General features: G+C 43.2%; 1 protein-coding gene across 1 annotated transcript in view; it reads right to left on the bottom strand.

Moving 5' to 3' along the window:
- LOC136566873 (ceramide synthase 4-like) overlaps positions 1 to 25629 on the bottom strand; it is a 39759-nt gene extending 14130 nt beyond the window's left edge. Inside the window, exons 1-3 of the mRNA XM_066566219.1 lie at positions 25546 to 25629; positions 9456 to 9629; positions 2176 to 2293 (exon numbers count right to left, since the gene is read on the bottom strand). Coding sequence (XP_066422316.1) covers positions 2176 to 2293; positions 9456 to 9628 — 291 coding nt within the window. The 5' untranslated portion in view covers position 9629; positions 25546 to 25629. The remainder of the gene's footprint in view (positions 1 to 2175; positions 2294 to 9455; positions 9630 to 25545) is intronic.
- Positions 25630 to 26004: the final 375 nt, after the last annotated feature.

Genomic DNA, 26004 nt, shown 5'->3' on the forward strand with positions numbered 1-26004 from the left:
ATACTAATGTTGAAAGTTCTCATTTTTTATGTTAACTTCCCCAGTTTCAAACTGGTCTTGTCTCCTCACGTGATTTTGTTGCCTAATCACTTCTCACCCTGTCTTCAGGGATCAAATCCTTAAAATCTGTCAGTCCAATAAAGATCACTGCAGCTTAAATCCTATTTTATGCTTCTGCACTGAACCTTGTCACGCCTCTCAGCAATTCTGATGCAGCATCATGGTGGATGTCATAAACAGAGACAACATCATTTTCCTACTGGATATTCTCCTCTTGTGGTAAACTTGTTGGGGTAATTCTTCAATATATAACTCACAGAAATCCTGCAATTACCTTCCTTCTTGTCCTTAGGCTGTTGAGAGTTTGTCATGTTTTATATTCCTACTTGGAAGTGTCATCATGGATAACCTTATTTTTTAAATAAAGCAATAGTTTTTCATGGAATGCATTTACCTGAATTAGTATCATGTGAGACTGGCCTACATACTTTGAGCATGCTGTACAAAAATAAGTTGATGACCAATTTTCAGATATGCTGCTTTCAAATGTGCTGTTTTATGAGCCCTTTTCTGGAGGTAGAGACAAATGGAGATGCTAATTTACATTCTCTAACTGCTCCATCATGTGGAATTCTCCCGAGAAATGGCTGCCAAGAGCTGCAAAATCTCATATTGTACTGGACAAGTAAAAGTTGCCTCTAAGCAGTGGTTTGAGAGCTCATGGGAGGGGAAGGGAGCCAGCAGACTGGCTGAGGTGTACCCAGCGAGTGGAGAGAGCCAGGCAGCAGTTCCTGCTTCACCTCATACTGCTGTCTCATGGTGAGGATCTGTTCCAGTATCCCAGATCTGCTGGGAGAAAAGCACCACTTAGTGCAACAGGGGTGCAGGAAGAGCCACAGGAAAAACCTGCTGGCAAAGCCAGGCCTTGAGTTAGATCTCTGACGTAGCAGCAGTTATACTGAGAAATGTCTGGATTTTGTGGACAGAAAGGCAAGAGGAAGGTCAACCACTGACAAGTGTCCCTCAGAACACTCCTTCCCCCTGCTGCAGAGATGGGCTGGCTGCACTACCCAGATCAATGCCTGCATTTTAATTTTAGTCTCTTCTCCTTTATTTCTAACCTGGTACTGCATATCCTGGGGCTCCTCATGCCCCACTGCAGCAAAACCATGCTGCAAAAGCCTTGGTGAAGCAATGTGTTTGGAGCAGGATTGTTCCTTGGGAATGGAACCCATGGTGAGCACCCTACTCACCCATCCTCTATGAGTTCACAGCTATTGCTTTGAGGCCAAGAGAAAGTCTACAAAAACAAGCTGAAATAAAATCAGATTGCTTTCCTTACCACATAGTTCACACTCAGAGACTTCCCTGACCAGGCTGAATTCTAATATTGCCTGACAATTCATAATCCTGCTAATGGTTTTTCCCATCAGCAGCAGCCATTATAACTCTGGGTCATCTTGCCAATTTCTTGAAAAACATTTTTCTTACCCCTCAGGGGAAAACTACCCACCAGTTGTGTTTGCAGGTTTCTGAAGCCCCTCCCAATCTCTGTGACGATGGCCAAGACTTTGGCTTCTTGCAAGGCCAATCTCAAACTCAGGGACTGCATGGCAACAGAATGACCCAGTCTAGGACTAGGAGATCAAGCAAGACACACTGGCTGAGCTGCAGGGAGTAGCAATGTGGGAGCTCAAGGCAGCTGATTTTTTTCAGGATTTGCCAGTGTATGAAAAGAAGCCATCACAGAACGGCTGGGGTTGGAAGGGACCATGGAAATCATCTCATCCAATGGGCCCTGCTCAAATGGAGCTGCCTGGAGCCAGGTGTCAAGGACCATGTCCAGAGAGCTTTGAGTTTTCCCAAGGATATAAATTCCCAAGCTCCCTGGGCACCTTGACAGTAAAAAGGTGTCACTGATGTTCAGGCAGAGCCCCCAGTGCTGCAGCTTGTGCTGTGTATGGGTGAGCAAGGACAGGAGCTGCCACTGCTCAGCACTGATGGAATTGCAGGAGGAGCCTCCTGGCAGGCTGCTCTCAGCTAACCAGGGCGACAGTGTTTCCTTTCTTGAGCTTCCAGATACGAATGGCATTGCTAAACTTCAGGATTCCAAATGGGATTTTCTTTGGCTAAAGACACTAAATCTACAGGAAAGCAAAGAAAGAAGGGACTCACCTCTTTAGGGTTCTTGCAGCGTGTCCTATAGAATGTTTCCAGCACGGGGTTGGGCTGAGCTTTTGGTCTCTGCTTGTCTCTCACACCCAATTTGGTACTGAGGGGCAGGGCTATGGCTCTGCAAAAGAAAACATAAACGGTCAGCCAAAAGTAGAACAGTGATTTCTGATTTTGCAGCACTGTTAAAACATGGTGCAGGAAATAACAGCTGCTTCCCACATATGAATCTAAATATGAGTATTATGTTGAGCAGGTAAAATCACAAACTTACAGTAGAAACTGTTGGACTTGCACCCTACTGCTCTGAGCTCTGTGCTGTGATATTCAAAATTACATGAGGTTGGCAAATGCAATATCCTCCTTTGTCAGCTTCTGAATCACCAGTCACATGCCTCTGGCATCCTTGCAGCTGATGGGGAGTACCACATTGGTGATAAGGCCTAAATGTTGTTCCCTGCTTGATCTAGAACATGGAGCATACATGGCATTCACCTGAACTAAGGCCTAGGCTCAGGATCAAGAGGGAGGCTCTGCCAGAGGTGTATTTTTAATGCAGAAGAAATGTCCTGCTGAAACAGGAAGCCATTTGGTCTTTCCTGGAGTAACTTACCCCCATGTTTCCTAATATAAATCAAACACAGTTACCAGCTGTGCATCTTCAGTCTTTCACATTGAAGAAATAAAGAAAACAAAACAAAACAACAAAACCCTGTATAAATAGAAAAAATTATCCAAGGAAAACTGTCAGAGGATTCCTGTGCTCAACAATTCAACTCCTCTACTACCAACACCCTTCTCTACCTCAGCAGCAGAAAACATCCTCATTGAAGGTGAAGTGAGATCCTGCATAAATACTGCACAAAGAGGAAACTTGTCAAACAATTTTTTTTTAATATCCAAATAATCTGAATTTTACTTTAATTTCTCAAGAATTAACTGTTCTTATTAATTGCTCCCTTTTACACACTGCCAGTGGGGAAGGGTCTCTGTGCTACTGCAAACTGGTGCTGAAGCTGCTTTGAGCTGACAGCACCAAGCAGAGGCAGTGAGTGCTGAGCCCACACCTGCTCTGCCTGGTCACTCCTGATGTCCAGGCAAGTCCTCTGATCCATTCTCCCTAATGATTTGGACACAGAAGAAGATTTTTTTCCTTTCACTTTGGTTAAAAAAAGCTGCAAAAGCTATTTCACTGTTCAGGTGCTTAAAGGTGTTCTACTTCAACATAGTATGGGATATATTTATGGCTGTGATTATCTGGTGTGGTTACCTGTGGTTTCTGCTAGTCATAGAGCTTATACTCCATATGCATATCTTTAGGGACTATTTCAGGTCCAGAATCCTCCAGATGGGTCTTTCAGAAGTTTTCTTTTCAAGAACTCATTTCTTAATTTAATTATCTAGTATTAAAAAAAAAAAAAAAATAAAAAGACCCCCTACCTAAGGAATGCTGTAACTTCTGTTAAACCACAGGATGGGTACACATTTTGCTCACTCATATAACAGCTCTCACTTTTCTTTTGCACAGCCAACCCATCTGCCTGTGTATCAATTGCTCTTTGTCATTATCTTTGGGAAATTCCTTTGGCATCACTGGCTATAGGAACATTCAAAGATGTACCAAGGCCGACAAAAATTACATGTTTCTACCCTAAAAGAAGGGCCAGGTATAAGTGTGCTTGCTGGCAACAAGACACAAAGTGATCACAAAAACACGAGGAAGCATTAACCAGTTTCAGTGAAATTTAGCAGCACTCTGGCACTGCTGCTGGGTGGCAAAGGAATATAGCCATCACTGGGAATTCTGGGGTTTGGCTCTGACTGCTCTAAATAAATGTTTTAAGTGCATCTAATGACTTTTTTGTATATGAAGTGATTGGTTTAATAAGAGTGATACTGGACTGGCAGGTCCTGTGCTAAGAACAATAACACAGTATTTCAGTAGTATCCATAACTCCACTGAAGTTGGGAAAACATCCACCTTAAGCTCTGCACTAGATCTTGGTTCTTATATTAAACAGTGGGCCTGATCTTTCAAAGAACAGGCATCAATATAAGCACCTCTGAAGAGGAAGATGTAATAAATTATATTGTTGAAAACTACCTTATTGCCACTTCTTCTCAGGCCATATTGGGAACTGCAATGTATGACATTTTCCAGATACATTAAACAAAGAGAATGTCAGGTGTCAATGCAGCTTGCCAACAAATTTATTTTACTGAAAAGTATCCTGAAAATTTTCTTAATTTTGTTTAATCCCTGACTTCTCTATATTTTCTGATGATTTCTTATGGTTGCGGCATAAAATCTCTCTGCAACAGAAACAAGCCACTAGCAGTGGATGAAGACAGGGTGTAACCAGTTACAATTACTTTGTTATTCCGGTTTTGAGTTTACCCGTGATTTATGGAACCAATCCTACTTTTATGAACATCATTGGGAAAACAAGGCCTGAAATTCTTCCTAAGGGACATTTGCATGTGTTGGCTGTATGCTCTGACTCAATTCTCAGTTCAGTCCTGTTCCAAGCACAGCCCTAAAAGGATGATGCTTCTACTGATTTCAACATCACAGATATGTCATCTCAGTGGCAGAGACAGCCTCATCATGGCACTTTATCAGCTCTCTGCAAGACAAAAGGGTAAATCTGAGGACTAAACTGTCTCCTCTCAGAGTCAGACACAGTCAGGGAGATGATTCTCATCACCAGCCGACTCCTCCATCAGTGAGCACATCTCACTCCATGTTTTACATGGCAGAGGTCTCTCCAAGGCACTTTATTCAGTAATCACAGAACAAGCTGTCTTGTGCAAAACCTCCTGAAGTTGAAACTAAGTGGATTTAAATGAATGGGTTTAAACTGCTACTCTCCCATCTTTCAAAAGTGGGCTACACTCCTGCAGATGCTTTCAGAGCTAGTGTGAGGTAAAAGAAATATTTGACTTTGGAGGTGGATTTTTAAAATATTATTTATAAGGGTGCCGCTTGCAAATACCTTCAAGTACTAAGAAATACAGAACCAGTGATAGCAGCAATTTGAACTTCTGTTCTTTGAACTGCACAGTCTCTTTTGGCCTCCTTGCTTTCCTTTGGCAGCGGGCTATTGCTGTGCTCCTGGTGTAGTCTCTGCCTTCTCCTGCTTGCAGGAGAATGTTTCACACCAGTTAAACTGACTGTTCCATTTGATACAAGGCCTGGATTCACTACAGTGCTGCTGTCCAGACTGAGCCAGGTCCGTTTTCAGTTCAATGCTGCAATGTGTCCCTCATCCCTGCACCAAGCCCTGCCTGGAAGACCTTAACAGGAAACTGTTTCCAGATCCTTCCTGATTACTGATCAACAACAAAAGTCTCAATGCAAAATAAGCTTTAGAAAGATGCATTTCTAAATAAAATATTCAGAATTGGTGTCCTTTCCTTCTTCTGGTTTTGAGTTCAAGTATCTGTTCCTGCTGATCAAGAGTGTCTATTTCTTTAAATGTATAACATATGGCTCACATCCTGGCACCACCCTCCCACAAAGAGACCGAGTATTTCTGACTAAAATCTTCTTCTAGTGAAATCTGGGAGCTGTGTGGATTCAAGTTCATTGACAATTCCTTTCAATTGCCCAACACCCAAAAGTTTCTGGACAAGCCCAAAGTCAGACAAATCAAAAATTGTATGTAAAGTCTGGTTTTCAATGGCTTTACTATTTCTCAAAGGACTTTAGTTGCCACATTTTACTAACTATGCAGGTAAGAAACACTTTGCAATATTCCTTCAATATCATAGCTTTCCAAGAACTTGATTTTTACAGAAATGGTCTTAAACATTACATAACTAGAAGAGTAGCCAACATCCTTGCAGGACTATGCCTAGGGAAAAGTTCTGCTAAGTAAAATCAAGCTCCAAGTTATGGTTGCTGGACATATCTCCTACTCACAAGTGCAATCGGGAAACATTAAAGGAACAGGGGAGGTTCCAAGTTCTAGGTCCTCTCTCTTCTTAGGACATCATTAACTGCTTCCCCCAGTTCCTGCCTCAGTACTGTGGCATAGCTCAGCACTGCAGCAGAAATGGGATTTCTACTCTCCAGCCCTGAATCCATCTTTCCCCACCTTCCTCAGTACAAACCAGCTCACAGGGGAGTTGCTTCACAACCCATGAGCTGTTTCTTCTCCCCCAGGGCTGCACCCACAACCTCCTGAGCTCTCCCAGGCACACCCAGACACTGCAGGTCCTCTTCCCACAGCCACCACCTCATCCCCAGCATCGCTGCCTCTTGGAAGGACGTTGCTGTCTCAGCTTTCCTCAGTTCAGCCAGCTGGTGCAAAGGAGAGGAAAATCCATCCTTTCACAAGTTTAATGCCTAAAAAAAGGATGAAACAATTGGTCCCAGCACAGCGGCTGATGTGGCCAATGATGGCACACTGCAGAAAATCCTCCAGACTTCCCCTGCCTCTTATTATTTACCTGGATTTCTCACAGTTAAATCACATGAATCACATTATAACATGTCTGAAATCCCAAAGCAGACACCACCAGGAACTATCTAGAGAGAGAAAAACTTGGCACCCAATGCAGAGTTGCAAGTAATAGCTGGTGGTGGCTGAAGGTAGAATAAGTTGCCACAGGGCAAGCTACAGCCACTAAACCCAAACCTGTCCCTAGTTACAGCCACTCATTTCAATCTGCAGACTAGGTGTCCAAAAATATACAGTCAGGGTTATCTACACAGAAAATGAGAAATAAACGTTTCCTTCTGCAGTTCTAAAACTTGGTATAAATTATTTTAAACAGGGCCAGTGCCACTGTTTAAAGATACAGATAAGGCAATGGAGAAACTGAGGGCTGGATTCACACCTCACCTTCCCAGGGGAAGATTTCTTCTCCGGCATGAACTGGATGTGAAACAGTAATGATTCAGAATGAGAAAAAGTCATGCTGAAATAAATTACTGCACAGTTAGGACAAACAAGAATACAGCTCAGAACACCGGCTTGTAATTTGCATAGGTAAAATAGTACTATGATTATAGGTTTCCTGGACCTGTAAAATGGGCTTGTGATGTTATCTTTTTCAAGGGTGTGACATGCAGCTTTAATTTAATGAAGTTTGTGAATCAAAACAGCTTTAAAATTAATGAGTAGGACCAGGCCTGTGGAAACACTCCCAGCTGAGGCAGCACTTGGATGGGAAAGAAAAAAATCTTTTTACTTGGGCATTGGCATCTAAAAGCAGATGAAAAAGATATTTAGATTGACTGGGAGTGGTGTGGCAGGAGGTAAGGAAATAAAGGGACGGAGTGACAGAAGCACAGAATCAGAGATGCTGAAAGGGGCCTCTGGAGATGACCCAGCCCTGCTCTGCTGCTCCAGCAGCTGCCTGGGCTGTGTCCAGCTGGGTGTTGTGTATCTCTGCCCAGGCAGACTCCTTCCCTCTCTGGGGAAACTGTTCCAATGTTTGACCACCGTCACAGTAGGAAGAGAGTTTTTGTGTGTGCAGATGGAGCATCATGCATTTCAGTTTGTGCCCACTGCTTCATGTCCTGTCAGGAGCCACCACTGGGAAGAGTTTGGCTCCTCCTTCCTGGCCATGTCTTGCACTGGGGAGCCATAAACTGGCCAAGTGCCATCAGTGGCACATGGGCCCCATTTCCAGCTCCACACCAGAAGCACATCTGTGTCACCCACCAGCAGGGCCCACCTGGAGGAGCAGGAATCCAGCCAGGTCTCTGCACCAGCAGGAAAGAAATGTGAGTCACTTGTGTTTTAATGGCTACCCAGAGCACCTTGGTTTCCACATGAATAGAGGTAACCAAGATGCCCCGTACCCAGGAAAGTGTAGGACAAAAACCATGGAATTTATGGAATGCACACTGAACATATTGTTTACAAAGAAGATATTTTAATTCCAATCTTGTATCATCCTAAAATGATTATTTCAGTAATTATTCACACATTTAGTTTTAATAAAATACCCCAACTTACAGCTACTATTTTTAGATAAAAACATTCTTATAGGAGAGTTCTGAATCATTTCAACTTCTATAGGTTTTTCCAAGCTACCCTTGTGTCACAGAGAATCTGCAGAAGAAACATCCTTCTAGTCTACAGAAAAGTCCATTTCCATTTTGTTGTGCACCCACTTTTCAAAAGAGAATAATAAAACGTTTTTTAAATTGTCATTTTCCCCTCTTTCCAAACTTAAAACCAATGAAGATTTTGAATTATTACTTATTCAGAGAGCTACTAAGAGTACTGTGTTTTGAATATACTGAAAACCACTTTAAAGTGTATTCAAAATCATGAAGGGGACTTGCTCTGCAGTCTTATCAACAGTTAATGCTGTAGTAAATCTGTTTTCCACCAGCAAATCATGTGTCACCAACCACATTAACTACTGACCAAACTGCATTAAGCAATGGCACCAGTTCAGGACTTTAATGATTAAACTCAGAGTTAGTGACACCTGCAGGATTTCTTGCTATTGTCATAAGGCCCTTACTTTTGTCATAAGGCCCAAATTTTCTGTGCTGAAATGTAATGTGAAAAACATTCAAATGGTTCTGGCCAGAAAGATCCTTGAGTCAGAGTAACTTCTTGTGCCAGCACTGGAGGATGATATCACAGAGTTTGCAAAAAGCAGCCCCAAAAGCAGATTTGGTAGCAGAACGAGAGGAGCAGAAATCCTGGCAGCCCAGCACTGAAGGGTCTGTAGCAACTTCAAGACAGAGGAAGCAGCTGCAAATGTCTGTCCCTGGCAGAGGAGAGCAGTGGCACTGCCAGCCCACATGGGGATCAGTGCCACACACCCCTGTGCCAGGCAGGGCTGATGCTGAGGCACAGGGCTCAGCCCAGTCTGATGCATCTTGCTCAGGTTTGTCTGTCAGGTGCAATACTCCAGATCCCCATCACCCAAGATAAAGGAGACTTTACTGTATGATGGAGTCTTAACATGATTTCTGCCACACTCAACCCAGAAACAGCAAGTAACATGCAACACACACAAACCAGCAAAACACACACATAAACCTCACCTACACTGATCTGTTCAATGTGTACAAAGTCACAGTGCTTGCAAATAGACCCTAAGGATAGGGTTTGTGCTCTACATTCAACACACTTCTTTAGCCAGTACACAGGGCTGAAAGGAAGGTGCTGAAAAATGCCAGCAGACTGTGACATGGAGTCTCTGTGGATCTCTTCAGTCATGCATTGGCACAGACAATAAAGCCAGCTTTTGGACCCAAACTGCTCCCATTGTACCTAAGAAACCACAAACAGTATTAAATAACTTACCTTTCAAAGGCACACCGAATGACTACCAAGATTAAAGCAAAAGGGATACTGAGCAGGAGATCACGAGGCTGAGGGTAATGAGTGTCTTCAGACTCTTGCATGTCCTCCCAGGTGATTCCTGGGGGCAGCCAGAACTCGTGCTGCCACAGCCACTCATACAGAGAGCGAGCCATCCTGGAAGGAGGAGAGACCAGAATCGAGTGAGCCCTGCACACAGAAAACCTGTCAGCACAAGCCAAGGAAGGATTACACCCTTGCTGAGGTGGCATCTGGCTGTGGGACACAGCACTGCCCAAAGAACTGATAACCTGTTCACAGATCCTTATCGTGTGCTTGGGAAATGCTGACTCCTGGCACTGAACCAAAACAGGGGTAAAATGGAGAAAAGTGCCTCAGAATTCAACAGAGTATTAGTGCCAAACTTCTCAGTTCAGAGATTCCTCTCTACAGCTAGGTATTGTGGGGATGTGGCAAGTCTGCTCTACTTTTTATGTATGTATCCTTATTTTTCAGTTTTTGATCTTTTGCATTTATTTGATTCTATTTACAGATTGTAATTCCATTATGTGTATGTGTGTGTGTGTGTATATGCATTATTATTCTGAGACTTCGCCTTAGAAAAGAAAAGAAATCATCTTTTTGCTTTGAATTATTAAGGAAGGTACTTCAGGTAAGAATTTTTGTGCTAGGCGGATTTTGTGCTGTGTTCTTAAGGTAATTTTAAAGACTATGCTTGAATGTGGAATCTAAATATATGATCAGTGAGTTTAGCAGCAAAATGGACAGCAGAATGTTGATGTGACAATTCAACACACAAATACTGTTTCTAGATAACTCTACCTCATACAGAAATATGAGCTGCACCACCCTCCAATACACATTGCTCATTCTTAGCTGGTAACAACCAACATCCCAAACAGAAGCTCTGAAGTCAAACAAACTCTGTGTAAGCACAGAAGAAGAATATGGGAATGAAATGCCCCTTGAGATAATCAGAACAGTGCACAGGAAATGCCACCTTAGGAAACTAGGGAAAAAGCATAGAATGTAAGTGTCTGGCCCAAGTATTATAAAGCTTCTCTTCAAGCACAGTCCCAAGGCCTGGCCTATTTTCTGCAAGAACTGCCTATCAAATAAAAAATTAAGCAGTCATTTTATTTTGAAGATATCTTTAATTCTGATGCAATTTCTCTGTTAAACTCATTCTACAATTTTGGTATCTGAGGGATATTTTCTGAATCACAGCCCTGGAGTCATAGAATGGGTTGGGTTAGACAGGACCTTGAATTTCATTCCACCCCCTGCCATGGCAGGGACACCTCCCACTGTCCCAGGCTGCTCCCAGCCCTGTCCAGCCTGGCCTTGGGCACTGCCAGGGATGCAGGGGCAGCCCCAGCTGCTCTGGGCACCTGTGCCAGGGCCTCACCACCCTCATGGGGAAGAATTTCTTCCTAATATCCCATCTCTCTCAGTTTGAAGGCATTCCTCCATGTCCAATCCCTCCAAGCCCTTGAAAAAGTATCTCTCCATCTTTCTTGTAGGCCCCCTTCAGGCACTGGAAGGAAATGTGAGATCTTTTCTTGATTTGGACTTTACTATTCCCCTCAATGTTTCTTTTATCTGACTACAACAGAGAAGGAGAGGATGCTATTTCTTCAGATTTGACTCATTTCTCCTGGTACATGCATATCCAATTTGGTTTGAGGACAAAGCTGATTAAAAATATATGTGTAATTGATAGTAAGTGGATGAAAACTTTCTAATCACTTATATATTTATAAAAGCCTAAATTCTAATCCCTAAAATATATATAATATACAGAATTTATATATCTTATATAGAAAGGAGGAAAACATTCCTCTTTTCCCCAAAGAAAAAGGAAAACCATCTTATGAAAAATGCATTCTTCTCCTCCACTGTGCACTGCCTGATTTCAGCTTTTCATAGTAAAACCCACAGCATAAAAATCTTCCTAAAAATCAAAAACCTGACATACTGAAGAACTGCAACCAAAAGAAGTGGATGTATGGCTTCACTAGCACTGTCAAGAACAATCCAGGTTTTTACTAGACTTCAGTTTGACAATAATCAACAGTATTTTCTTGCTGGTGTAGCTCCTGGGCCTCTTGAAACTGCAGTTTTGATACCACTTCCAGGCTGCTCTCCATTCCTTCTTCTAGCTCTTCTTCCAGACAATACCTGGACAAAAACCACTGGCACATCTCCACTAAATGGAGATACAGAGAGTTTAAAGATTCTTCAAATCCTGTTTTAAGAGCCCGACAAGCAGGATGCAGCAGTTTTGGAATTGCCTGCCAAATCTCGAGTGTCTACAGCTCTCAGGGGCCTGTCCCCACCAAGGCTGTTTGGAGGTGGGAACATTGCTACCAACCACTGCTCCTCTGGCAGGGCTGTAGGATCCTTTGGGACAGTTTCCTTTCCCTTTAGTGCTCCGGCAAAAGCACCTGGAGCCAGGACCATGGAGGTTGGTGATGGCTCCCTGGTGACAGAGCTAGCTGAAGCACACATACACACCTGCCAGAAAAAGCTTTTCAGACTGCTCAGTAAACACGCTACAGCTCCACTTGGGTGACACAGCCCTGTGCCCACGGGACAGGGGGCCTGTGCTGAACCCCCAGACCTCGGTGAACCATTTTTTCAGGATGTCCCCAAATTTCCTACAGACTGTGTGAACCCAGGTTTCTCCATAAAAGCTTGCATTTTTTAGAGAAAAATGTGTTTGTGTAGAAGCAAACTGTATATGGGCTTAGCCTAGGATGAATTCAACATCCTGTCCCCATGAAGCATGGGGACACCACACCAAAACAACTTGTGCACTTCAGACAGTACTGGACACCAGCCTGAAGAGCCAGATAACCAGAGTGAGGTGTCTGAATTGCAAAGAACTTTACAGGCATTGAACATACCAACCTCAAAATGTTGGTAAACTTTCTCTGCTGTTAAAAATCTCAGCTCTAGTTGGGAAAATCATTAGGAATACCTAGGAGAACTCCAGGGAAAAATTACACTTCCTCTTTGACTCAGCTCTTCAAAAACCATTTCTTCAGTAGGTTTTCCCACTGTGCAGACAGAAGGCATGCTGGGGAAAGCTGCCATCACAGCCAGCTTTGCAGCTACACATTCCCACATTCTCCCTCCAGAACTGTCTATATCTGGCAACAACACAAAACCACACCTGGTAGAGAACAGCAGCTGAACTCCACTGGGGACTCTCTGTGGAAGAACATAAAATAGACGTCCAGTTTGCTTAGGGGGGATATATAGATTCAGTGTGCTAAGGAAGCAAATAGCCAGTACCTAATTGACTCTTGTGTGCAAAACACAGATAGGCAGGATCACCCTCATGGAATATTTCTTCATCTTTGCAGCAGTCTTTACACATTGCAGAAAATACAGAACAAAAAATACAAAAAACCAAAAATACAGAACACGGTACTACATGAAGCAACACATATATCTTTTGCAATTTATACAGGTCAAGTTCTCAAGTCAAGGCTGCTGGAAAGCTGAAGACAATGGTGTGTCTAAAAGGCCCTTTGAGCACCCACAGAAAAGTGTAAGTGGGCCCATTCTTTCTCAGTTCTTTACACCTCACACAGCACCTATCCTGCACTGTGAATGTGCAGAACCAAACCCTTCAGCTCTGAACACAGGTCTAACAGAGAAGACACCCCCTCACACAGAGCTCAGCAAGAGCAGAGATAACAAACAGCCGTGGGAAACACTGGACAGATCAACATAAGGACTTCATAACCAACCAACAAAATAGTAAATGCTGAAAGAACAGCTTTAGGTTGGTTGTAGAAAGGTACATGTAAGGATGAAATCAAAACCAGAGAAGTATCACAGCTACACCATTGGGTAAGGGAGGACAAGGCTTCAGCACTTCCCGAGCCCATAGTGCACCAAGAGGAGACTTCACTGAGGTCCTTTGAGGTGACACAGCCAGAAGATCTTGAAGCAACTGGACTCTGCTGCCCAGTGGCTTCATCCACTGTATTTACTTTGTTGAATCTTGCCTTTCCTGGTGTTGCTTGTTTTTTTGGTTTTTGTGAACACAGTGGTCTCATCTGAATCCTCAGCATTGCAAAGGTCTCTGCTGTTGGGCTTGCTGGGCTGCTCCAAGGAGAGCAGGAATTGCTGCATCTCCAGTGCCTGCAGCAGAGCAGCACAGCAGGGCTCCCCACCCTGAGCCACAGAACACCACTGCACTGAACCCTGCAGGGCCAGGTTTGTGCTTGGTTTTACTTTCAAAGCAGAACTGTTTGAGAAGAAGCAGGACTCCAGCTAAGGAGGTTACTGCTCGTCTCACAGGTAAAATGGCTAAGCAGGTTTACCCAGGCAATGTTAACTGTTGCTTACATCTTCAAAGAGTTACTCTCTTGCTTCACTTACAGACTCCATTCCCAAGCAAAACATTAATATATAGGTACACAAATATTCATGTAAATTTACATGCGTGACTATAGCAGATAAGGGTGGAGACGAAACAAACAGCTTACACGTCTTGGAAAGAACTGGCTACAGAGGCCTCGAGTGCTCAATTACAGCAGACATGGGCCATTGTCTGCAGGTGGATTATACAGGTTTGTGGGTGAACCATGCCAAAGGTACAAACATCCCTGCAGTGGCTCTGGGCCAAGCCATTTAGGTCAGCCAAGTCTTATTAGTTTAATTGCAGCACCACGTTAATGGCCTGGCTGCCAGAGCAGCGCGGGGATTCCTGCAGCAGCCTTCCTGGTAGGGCCAGTTTTCCCAGGATGCAAATATCCCCTGCAGCACAGCACTGCCACAGGGGAAATCACCAGTTAATGGGGAAGCACACCACCACAAGGATGCAGTTATGCTGCTTCTCGAGTCAAGCTGCTTTATTTTTCCATGGGGTTGAGGCTAAAGAAAACCAAAAAAGCTTCTTCAATCTTGATTTGCTGGAGACCAAAATGGAGAGGCTTGTCCTATCTTCCCAAGAAACTGGGGTTGAGAAACAAAGTCTTCCATATAGTTCTAAAGGTTCCTGTTATTTCAAACTGGAATTTGGAGCCATTGTGTTCCTACTCTGGTCCATATTGCCTAAATTTGAGTTTCCATTGCCTATTATGTCTTTGAACCTTTAAGTCATTTTACTAAGAATTCAATTAGCCAAGAACTCCATGAGTAAATTCTCTCCCGATAGCTTTTCTAGGCAGTTTCTTGTTTGATATTTTCCATAATTCTGATGTCTTCAACTAAAACTACTTGTTAGAGCAACCCAAGAGAAGTTACTAGTTTAGACACAAAAATTACTGTGTCTCTTTTAGGTATAAAGAAATAATTTTATCAAATAAAGCTCTGACTAACATAGCACAGGCTATCTTTTGAACACCCATATTATATTTAATATCTTAATCTCCATCTCCAAGGATTTTTCTTTTTTTAAACTTTCACACTAATGATCACAATACTGGTATTATAGTATTATAGTTCTAGGATAATTTTTGCTTCTTTTTTTCTTTTTTTTTTGGTAAAATCTTTTATACATTTCTCCTAATATATATCAAGACTTGGTAAAATTTATAGATAAAAAAAATCACTAAAGATTTGGTAAAATTTATGGATAAAAAAATCTCTGCTCCAAAATTTTTAATTACAGGTAGCATTATTTTCAGGATACTGAGACAGAGATTAGTTAGTTAGAGTCACCTGCCTGAAGGGAATATATTAGGCTTTTCAAATTTCACTTCAGTTTTGATATGTTCATTTCCATTTCCTCATCTCTGTTAGCATCCTGGAGTCATATCTGCTTTCAGATATCACCTTACTCAAAACAACACTTCCCCTGCCCGAGATCCCTTTTTTAACTATGTTTCCCTTGGTTCTTCACCATTTTAAGGCTTTTCTTATAATGTAAATTTAACCATGGATGGACAGTGTCCAAGGGACTCAGCTGAAAGTTATCAATTAAGAAAAATGCCTAAGAAGGTCCTCCCATGGTAATGAAAAGATATTTAAACCTTTCCATATAGTTCCAGTCCATGAACAACTTATTGGCCTTAGCTCTCCTAGCATGCTTCCTCAACCTGTCAAAGTAACATTCCTATGGAACTCATCACCCTGTACACCTCTATTTCTTTGAACTTCTTTTGCAGATTTTTACAAGCCTGCTTGCTCTGGCCATAACTGATGCAGAATCTCCAACCACGTGTACAAGTTTTGTCATTAATCTCTTTTTACCTGCAGATAATTCTGCTTTATTTCTCTAGTTCCTCAGCCTTCTTCTCTCTTTCTCTTGTGACTCTACATACCCTTTTCCCTAAAACTACAGCTTCTGGCAGAACCTCCATTTGTTTTTGACTCAAATAAGATGTTTCAACTCTGACCAGTAGCAAGAGAAATGAAACCACAACCTCCTCACCTTTGTAATCACCAACACTATGTTCTCCAGGCTCACTCTCCTCACCCAGACTCCGTTCTCCATATCCTTTTTTTTGGAAGATAACTGAAAATTTGAAATTATTTGTGCAGCCTTGTTTCTCCACCAATGTCCAATTACCCTCAACTTCCTAGCTTTTGGATGTTCTCCTCACCTAGATCTACCAGCTGACATTTCCTACCAAATTATTTCATGTCTGCTGTTTACACAAGAATAAATTCATTTTCCAAGTCACACGCTGCTCTGTTCAAAGGCCAAAATTTCCATCTTTTGGGAGAGCTCTGTTGCAGAAAACCCCTAAAATGCCCAATTAAACATTTGAAACCGCAAATAAAAGTCCCGCAATAGACAAACTTGCTTACCTAGATCTGCAGAGAACATCTTCCTCACCCAGCATAAAGTACATACTAACCTCCCATACCTTATGCTCCACTTGCCAGCTCCTTCCCTGCTGGGCTGCTGTGCCTGTGAGTGCTGGCTCTGAACAGACTGCAGGTATCACCCACAGCACAGCAGGGTTTCAGCTGATGTCACTCACCACGTCAGAATGCAAATCAGACAGCTCTTCTCATTCAGTCATCCCTCACTGAGGGGAACGAGTACAACTTCCTGGTTTTGCCCAGTGAAAAACAAGCATTAGTTTATTCAGCTAAAAAAAAGGCCGAAAGGCCCCAGATACTTCTGGCTTCACCATGTCTTTGGTCAAAAGGTGGTCAGAGCAGTGTGTCCAAATTTTTCTTAGCCTCTCTCTTGCTACCAATGTACTTTCAGAAGCTGCTCTGGGTGCTCTTCACACCCCTCACTCCAGCTGAGCTTCAGCTTTCCTCCCTGCATCCTTCTTTCCCCAGGCAACATTTCTATATTGCTCTTGGCCATTCATACCTCTCCCACCTTCCTGATGCTTCCTGCTTGTGTTTGAGCTCAAACAACAGCTCCATGCTCATGCTCCTTTGCCTCCTACCATGTTTGTTTGTCTTCTTGCATGTTGCAATGGACTACACGTGCTTGGATCTGGTCCTGGAAGATCAGCACCTTTACCTGCCAGGAGAGTCTCCCATGAACTCCTGCCAAGCAGATCCCTGAAGAAGCACAAATCTCCTCTCCTGAAACTTAAGAAAAACCCAAGACGGTAGATTCAAATTTTGAAATACCACAGCTGTTTCTACCATATCTTTCCTCCAAGAACCTGGCGATACTTCCCTACTAATGCTGCAAAAAACCTGGGCTGAACTGCAGCACTCATCAAAAAAAACAAAACTGTCTGAAAAACAAAGTGCTGTATTGAATTATCAGGGTAAAAGCAAGAAGACTTTTGCTGTTTGGCTGGTACCTAGTTCACGGCTGAATTATTAAATGCAGTAACATTCCTGTTACATGCTAACATGAAGTAACACGCCTTCCAAGGACAGAGTGAGGTAACAAAAACCTTGTTGTCCTGACACTTGGGAACAATGTTCTGCTACTGAACATTAACTGTCCAAACAAACAAAAACAAAACAAAAATCAGCGGAAAACCACAGGAGACTGCATGCTGACTGTTTGGCCACATCCCTGTGCAGAAAACTAGAGACCATATCATGGCTTAGTAAGAACATCAGACACCACCGGTGTCAAAGCACCAGCTACAACATCTCCACAAAACACACAGTCCAGACCTATGTGGGTTTCTCAAGAGTGCAAATGTAAAATATAAGAAGGAGGTACCTATAAACCCCAAAGGAGCTACTTATCAATTTCTTTGCATTTTTTCCTTCATTCTTTCTCCTGACACCTACTATTTCCTCCAGTCTCACTGTAGAAACAGCCATCACTGTCTGACATCACTTGATAGAACTGAGGAAGAAAATCAAGTTATTGGCCTCAGGCCACAGTGAGCTAAGAAGTCAGGCTGGAAGATCACTCAAAGAATCAAGAGGGAGATTACTTCTCCTAGAACTGCTCACCTGTTCTTTCTCTAAATTTGATCAGTATCAAAGAAAGAGTCAGGCAATCTTAATAAGATCATGTCCTTCAATCTGAATTAAGAGACAGTAAAAACTGCCAAAAAGCCTCTAAACAGAAATGCTATTTATCCACAAAGATTGTACCAACAAGCAGTTCATGCACCAATAGAAGCCTTTTGACAGATTTTGGAAGAGAAAGGCACAAAAAGGAATCACACTGTGAGAATACACACTGAATAAGGCTCAAGACTTTGAGCCTGGACAGCAATAACTTTGTGAGAAACTCTTCCAAAGACAAGTTCTGGCCTTAAAACCCAGTTTATGTGCATGGATGTTCAGATGCTGGAGGAGCAAAAAATATTTGTCCAGATAATTCATTACAGTACATACCCCTGACACTGTTTCTACTACCAACTGCAATCACTCAACAGATTATCACTAACCCTGCTACTCTACAAACATATACCAGGCCTTAAAAAGTTTAATCCTAACTTAAAAATTGAGAATAACAAAAAGCAGGTAGTAGGTTCAAGCTTCCAAGCCATACTTGAATCACATTAAAATACCAACACAGCACTCAATAAAGCCTCTTATGAGCTCATGTGACAGTGCAATGCTTCTCCAATGCATTACCTGACTCTCCAGCGCTTTTGAGGCATAAACATTCCTAAATAATCGTACTGTTGTGATGGCCCTCTCCTCACCTCTAAGAATCACCCTTGGCAAGCCCTTCTGGTCCCTTCCAGGACAGCTCCTCCTCTCCTGTCCTTTTGTCTTCAGCCACACCCCAGGTTCCACAGTCTGTGCAGCCCTCAGAAGCTCTTCATCCATAGTTTCACCTACAGTTCCTACTTCCCTGCAGCCCAAAGTGTCACCATTGCTCCTAATTCATACAGTCAAGCCCTACAGTGAATCAAGCACTCTTATCCCTCTTTCTTCTCCAGCCAGGCCATTTCCCCAGTCAAGTTTTCTAATTCATCACACCAGCACATCTGAGCATCCCCCTGAGCGCTGAACTCCTGAACAGCCAATGTTGGGTCAAAACAAGAGAACCTGCTGTGTTAAACAAGGAGGCCTCAGGGACCGATCTGTGCAACCTCTGCCACAGACCTCGCAAAGATCAAACAGCAAAGTGGAATTGGATCATCCTTAATGCCAACATAGATTAGAAAAGTGCTTACCTATCATTTAGGATTAATCTGTTGCGTGAAGTTGAGGGAAGCATCCTGTATTACAATGCAGTACACCTACACACACAGTAAATGACTTTTCACACAACCCTCGTTCTTCTCCCTCATGCAGGAAACACACAGGCTTTAATTACTTTCTATGAGTTGTCTTTAAATTTCAGTATCAACTGTTCCATCAGTTTCCCAGGTATTTGTTCTTGCAAACTCCCCAGCCTGTTCCAAAGCTTAGGGAAAAAAAAATTAATTATGCTAAAATTAAGATTCTTTTAAATTATACTCCTACCTGTAAAACTAGTACATGCTTTCATGATTTTTCATTTCAAAACACAAAACATAAAACTTTATCTGAGAACATCTACATTCCCAACATTACTGCAAAAGCAAAATATGTCAAAAACATTGAGATAGCAACTGGTAGAAAGATTTGCCTTTCTCCAAGATTAAAACCATTGAGAATCACTTTTCACAAGCATTACTGCTTAATGAGTAATGCAATCTATCACATGATGATGTTCATTGAAAAACAAATGTGAATATGAATTATTCTTCATTAGTGCAGATAACTTAAAAGCTCTGTATTAGGAGCAGCCTATAAAGCAGAATGAAAAACTCCAGTTGTTTCCATAGGCATTGAGCTCTTTTCTTTGCTGGAAGGTGGCTAACATGAAGAGAACCTGCCTCCAATGGAGCTTTATCTATTACATAAACAAATCACTGTAGGACGGTGTATTCCTTGTCAAGATTTGAAGGCTGCAACAACTGTGCTATTTATCCAGTAATTCTGGCATTATGGGATGGTATAACCACATGTGCAGCGGCACCCTTTCAATGAGGGATCCTGCTGGACACAGACAGCGCTCATTGGGATTGCTCAGCCCTGGGGGTCCTCTTGGTCTTCTGAGGAACACAGTCCCTCCTCAAGCCGGACTCCCCCTCCTGCTCTACTGAGGAGCCTGTGTTTGCTGAAGGGTCTGAGAGAGAACTCGGACACCCCATCCCCCATCCCAGCAGCACCCCCGGCTCCCGGGCACAGCCCTGGCTCAGCTGCCTGAGCTAAGGGTTTATTTTTAAAACGCTGATACCGAGGGTCACTTTCTTCTTGCTTCAGTTCACCACAAGTAACTTTACAAGAAAAGTCATACAGAAGGGATTATTTGGGGAATTCTGCTTTCGTGCTTTTAATTCAATATCCTCTCTAAACAGAAAAATTCCTCTGATCTTTTCTTTGAAAACATTAAACACAAACTCTGACAATTCATCTTTCAAACCCTGCAGAAGGATCTTTCAAATATGTATGAAGACAGACAGATGAACGACAGGGAAGCTGTTGTCCCAAAAGCTCTTATAGTACCTCAGGGATAAAAATAACACTGCTCATTACAAACAAAACAATGTGAACGCAGCCTGTAGTTTACCTCTTTCACAATTTATTTTTCCTTATCTGCTTTGATTCAAAGCCTTGGCATTTGTTGGGTTGGAAGGCATATGCCATAACCTGTGACTACCAGCGCAGCAACCTCAGAAAGAAAAGTATTTTAAGAATTTCTTTATTTTTGGAACTGACTTTTAAAACAAAGACACTAGCTCTGATCAAAACCAGTTTCGGTAAAAGGTGAATCAGTCTCAAAGTTTATGGAATTACTGCAGTCCTCTTTGAATGTCTTTCCTATTTTTCCAAATAAAACTCCTGGATTAATTAAAACTAATGCATATTGGAAAAGGAGTGGGGAACATGCACTGGGTTCTTGACATTGCTGTTTAATTCTGGACAAACCTGCTGAGGCATACACTACAAAAACAACCCCCAACAGAACAGCCTTAAGTGGACTTTCAAAACTGGGAAAATTATGACTTTTTTTCTTTTTACTTAAGAAGAACCTGCTATAGAATGCCAGTAGAATTAAATATGAAACTTTCGATACAGATATACTAAAGGTGAATACATGCATAGAGCAGAGACCCACAATAAAATGCAAACCTTAATTTGAATGAGGAGGGTGGCTAAGGGCACAGAACAGACTTGCAGACACCTAGTTAAGGTGAAAAGCACCCCACAGCCAGGTCAGCACTGAGTCACACCACAAGCAGGCCCAAGGACAGGAGCTCTGCCAACACCTGTGGTGGCCAGGATGCATCCAGTGGAGAACAACACTTTGCATCCTCAGCCCTTTGTGGCAGCTTCACACAGGCCCAGCCTGGGCTGGCAGCAGCTCCTGGAACTCATCCAGGACCAGAAGGTGCACTGGGCATTCCAGGGCTGTCCATGCTGCTGGGCAGGGGCAGTGCCCAGCTCCTGGCAGAGGTTCCCCTACAGCTCCTTTCAGGTGCACTCCAGGTCTAGGGGCTCCCTGAGCTCCAGCCTTTACAACAGAACCTGCAGTGTGTGGCATTGCAATGAAATGGGGCTGGAAATGTGCAAACTCTACACCTACAATGGATGCCACTGAAATGTTCAATATCTCACTATTAACTAGAACGAGGATAATTAATTTTACTTGTAAGAAATAATTACAAGATTTTGGCTTCCTCAAGAGCAATCTATTTTGAAGTAAGCCTTTTGACTTCTACTTTTCCTTTACATGAAAGCGTGGCTTTTCTCCCACAGGGAAGAAACCTGGAACAGACATTGGAAATACAAGCAGGATATAAAACACAGAGCACAATAAACAATTCTGACTCCAGAAATCTCATGACACTTTTGTTCTTATCAACAGGCTCTAAATTCACAGCTAAAGGGGAGTCAGTTCAAAACTGCATGCCCCTCAGTTCAGCTGCACCCCCACTGGATTTTAGTGTGGACTTGTTATGTCATAGTAATGTCTGGATATATCTAATGAGCCTAAATGTATTAAACAAATGTGATTTTTCAGAAAATGCTGTGATATAATGACTCAGCATTTCAAAGAACAACTACATGTTACTTACACCCTACAGTACAGAAAATCAAGATGGACTATTTGTTCTGACTTGTGCATGTCAGTTCTTTCATGTTCTACAATCTCCTTTCTTCTAAGTTTGTTTTCACCTGAACAAAGCCTAAGACTGGAGGACCAGAGTGGGAAAAGAAACAGATGTGCTTCCTTGAAGATTATATCAGTGGGTGGAGAGATCCACTACAGTCCTTAAAATGAAACTGCTGCTCTTTCCAGCATGAAGATCCCCCTGCTGAGAGAGGCTCCTTACAACTGAGAGCCAGAGTAAACCAACAGAGCCATCAAAGACTGGACCCCGGCCTCCACCCGTTCCTGGCCAGCTCTCCCACATCACTGCCACCACCCTGCCACGCTCTGCACAGCGATTTGTCAGGCTTCACAGAGAACCAGCTTGAGAAAAAGATCTGGGTTTAAACCAAACTTTTTCTGGTTTTATTACTTGGGGGTGATTTTACCCCGTGCCAGTTCCTCAGTGCAATTTACCTCCCGGCTTCAAAATCATTTGTGCAGGCTCGGTGTAAGTTGTAAGGGGAAATGAGATGTGGCCTGGACCTGGCAAAGGTGGCACCTCTCTCTACAGGAACACAGCTCAAGCTAATGAAACCGTACCTCTGCTGAGCTCCAAACACCCATCTGCTACATCATACCTGGAAATATCAGGATTCATATCATCAAGTCCTTACTGACCTTTGCAGAAGGAACCTAAAAAAACCCAAAAAACCAAACCAAACGAAAACCACCACCAACAACAAAAAGAAAAAGACAAACAAAAAACCCCCAAACAAACAAACAAAAAACCCAAAACACACACACAAAAAAACCCACCAGAAAATTAAGCCTAAATATGTGATAGATGCACCCCCAAGCAATTTCTGGGTGTACATACACAACTGAGGGACCCTCTGGATCATATCACACCAAACACCATGCCTGTATTTTTCTCCTATTTCTCTCAGGAGTGAGTAACAAGTTAAAAGAACTATCCCCTACTCATCTTAGACCTGAAAAAGTAGCGTCCAATAACATTCTAGCTGCATTTTACTCTCTTGCAGAGAAATTTGCTATGAATGAGGATCCGGAGATTCCCTGAGGGATCTTTCATTTACAACCACTGCTTCCAAAGTCTGGACAAATCCTCATGACCTTGGCAGGTGGCAACCCAGCTGCTGCAGCTCAGCTGTGATGTGCCTCAATCTGCTTCAAGCACTGGTCACAAACCCAACTCGTGTACTAGTTCTGTGCACAGTGCTCTCCAAAAAGACAAGTCCCATGGACCTGTACCTTGGAACTGCCTTGGAAGAAAAGGAGACCAAGCTCAGGCGTGCGCCCAGATGGCTGGAGCCTTGTCATCTGTAGCTGTATTGACTAAACACTCCTTTACCACAGTCACTTTTCACAAGCAGAATTAGCAGCTTTGCAGTTTGACTTCTGTATATTGAGCCCACATAAGCCACTTCCTAGAATAATGCTAAAATAAGTGATCTACAAAGGCTTTCACTTCCTTTCCTGCCCTGCAAAGTATTGTTCTCTGCCATAAACATGTCAGAAAAGAAAAATTTGGATAACTCTATGAGCCTGAAAGCAATTTCCCCCAAAGAGCTTCGCAGGGAAGAATCGAGGGTTTTATAAAAGCTAGAGCTAAAATAGAAAATAAAAATTTAGAAAAACAGTATCCATTTTCTTGTTATGTATCTCAAAGAACAGAAAGCAATTGCACTTTCCTGACACTTTTTTGCTTCTTGAGCCTTCTTGGGCTCATGAATATGATCAAGGATTCTAATTAGCGGCCTGTCAGAAAAAACATAAATTGCAGGAATGCCTGAATTAGTAATTTTTGTGTTTATTGGACGCTGGCAGGTTTATAAAAGATTGGATGTTGTCAAGATACTGACTTTCCAGAGCTCATGCTCTCCTTCAGATCAGACATCATTTAAGTTCTGCATTCAAAAGGACATCAGAAACTGTAAGTGGTGTTTAAAAACCCAATGGAAATGCGCTCCATCAATCTGGTGACCTCAGGAAGTGAAGAAAAAAGCTCCATCACGAGGAGAAGCTTTAAAAAGAAGCCTTATTTAACTCTATTTCAACAGAAAGGCAGATACCAGGAAACTGAACTTTGAAGCCTGTGAGGATGCCTGCACGAGTACCCAACTGTGAGCCTCTGGAGTTCAGACAGGTTGGTGTCCCCAGACAGACTTGGGAAGCAAGAGCAGATAGCTGAGACATCCTCAAGCACCACTTGTCTCTCATTTGGCAATGCAGGGGCTTCCCAGACACCGTCCAACAACATGGGAAAAGGACACCAACTCAGACGAGTTTTTAATTTTGATTAGAGCTGAAATCCTTCAGCCCAACATGAAAGGTTGGCAGCATGAATCTAATCTTTGCCACATGTGAACAGAGGAGCCAAGTCTCTTGTAGTTACTGGTGTGACAGCAAAACAAAGCCATTTCTGTGGATTTTGGTAGACTACAACAAAAGAAAAGGACAATAATAATTTTTCATTGCAGGTGTTTACCCTCCTTCCTGTCTGGAAGCAGTTATCAAGCTGTGAAGTCTCTACTCTGCTTTATCTCCTTAACAAAACTCTGACATTAGATAGGGATAAGATTAAGAAAATTAATATTATATGCAAATTTCAACAGATCAACAGATTTTAACAGCTAATAAGCCTCAGCAGCTTTGATTCTCAGTAAAAAGCTCTTTTGGCTGCATTTTCCCATTTTGGCAGCTTCTTTGCTGCTCTGAACATAAGCATCTCAAAGTCTTATCTTTCAGTGTACAACTCCCAGGTAAAAAAAAGCTTTGTCCTTTTTTTTCTTTTTTCTTTTAAACAGAAATACAGAAAAAAATCCTCTGCATTTTCAAGCCTCATGGCTATCTTGATAAACCTGAGCATGTAGATTCATCAATCACCAGCTGAGTCTCACACCTCACCCCAGTTCTCACTGTTGGCAGAAGGAGAGGTAGATTCCTTCTGAGGACAAACTTCACCACATGCGTCCTCTCACACACACCTTCCATCTGACTTTGACCAAACTTATCTCACAAAACTCCATATTACATTTTCAAAAGAAGGAATTACCTTTAAAAGATGATAAACTGATATAGATAAAGATGCATTTTCCAATCTGGTGAGCTAAAATTCAGCTGTCAGACTGCAAATTAACACCGGTCTGCTCCAGAAACACTCACCTCATGCCCTGACACCTGAGTTTACTCTTATCTGATTGCCATTACCTCCTAAAACCTACCAGCTGGTCAGGCTTTAAACGATTCCAGAAGTGGAATTTGCTGTCAAGTATCTGATTTGAGGTCTTCGGCAACTACAGTCTAAAATTAGGGTTGCTTTGCTTGGTTGGTTTTTTGTCGTTATCCTACTTGAATTTTGCTCATTACACAAATCTTTCTAAAAACAATTCAAATCACAAACGAAATATCTCAGCCTCCTGCCCAGCTTTGTCGTCCTTTTCTCTGAGAACAGTTTTCATTGCTGCCAAGAAAATCTTCCTCAGTCGCATCGTTTTTCATGCCACGGGGTGAGAGCGACGCTCCCGGCCCCGCAGCCCCGCGGCCCCCGCGGCCCCCGCTCACCTCCGGCCTCGCGCACCGGGCGGCGCCGGCCCGGACCCCGCCGCGCCCCGCGAGCGGCCCCCGCGCGCCCGGGCGGAGCAGCCGGCGGCGGGCCCGGCGCTGCCCTCTCTGCTCCCGGCGCTGCCTCTCTCTGCTCCCGGCGCTGCCTCTCTCTGCTCGCTCCCGGCGCTGCCTCTCTCTGCTCGCTCCCGGCGCTGCCTCTCTCTGCTCGCTCCCGGCGCTGCCCTCTCTGCTCCCGGCACTGCCTCTCTGCTCCCGGCACTGCCTCTCTCTGCTCCCGGCGCTGCCTCTCTCTGCTCCCGGCGCTGCCTCTTTCTGCTCGCTCCCGGCGCTGCCCTGTCTGCTCCGCTCCCGGCACTGCCCCGCTCCGCTCCCGGCACTGCCCCGCTCCGCTCGCTCCCGGCGCTGCCTCTCTGTGCTCCGCTCCCGGCGCTGCCTCTCTGTGCTCCCGGCGCTGCC

This window comes from Molothrus aeneus, chromosome 27 (genome assembly GCF_037042795.1).
Source record: "Molothrus aeneus isolate 106 chromosome 27, BPBGC_Maene_1.0, whole genome shotgun sequence".
In the NCBI taxonomy this organism is placed as follows: domain Eukaryota; kingdom Metazoa; phylum Chordata; class Aves; order Passeriformes; family Icteridae; genus Molothrus; species Molothrus aeneus.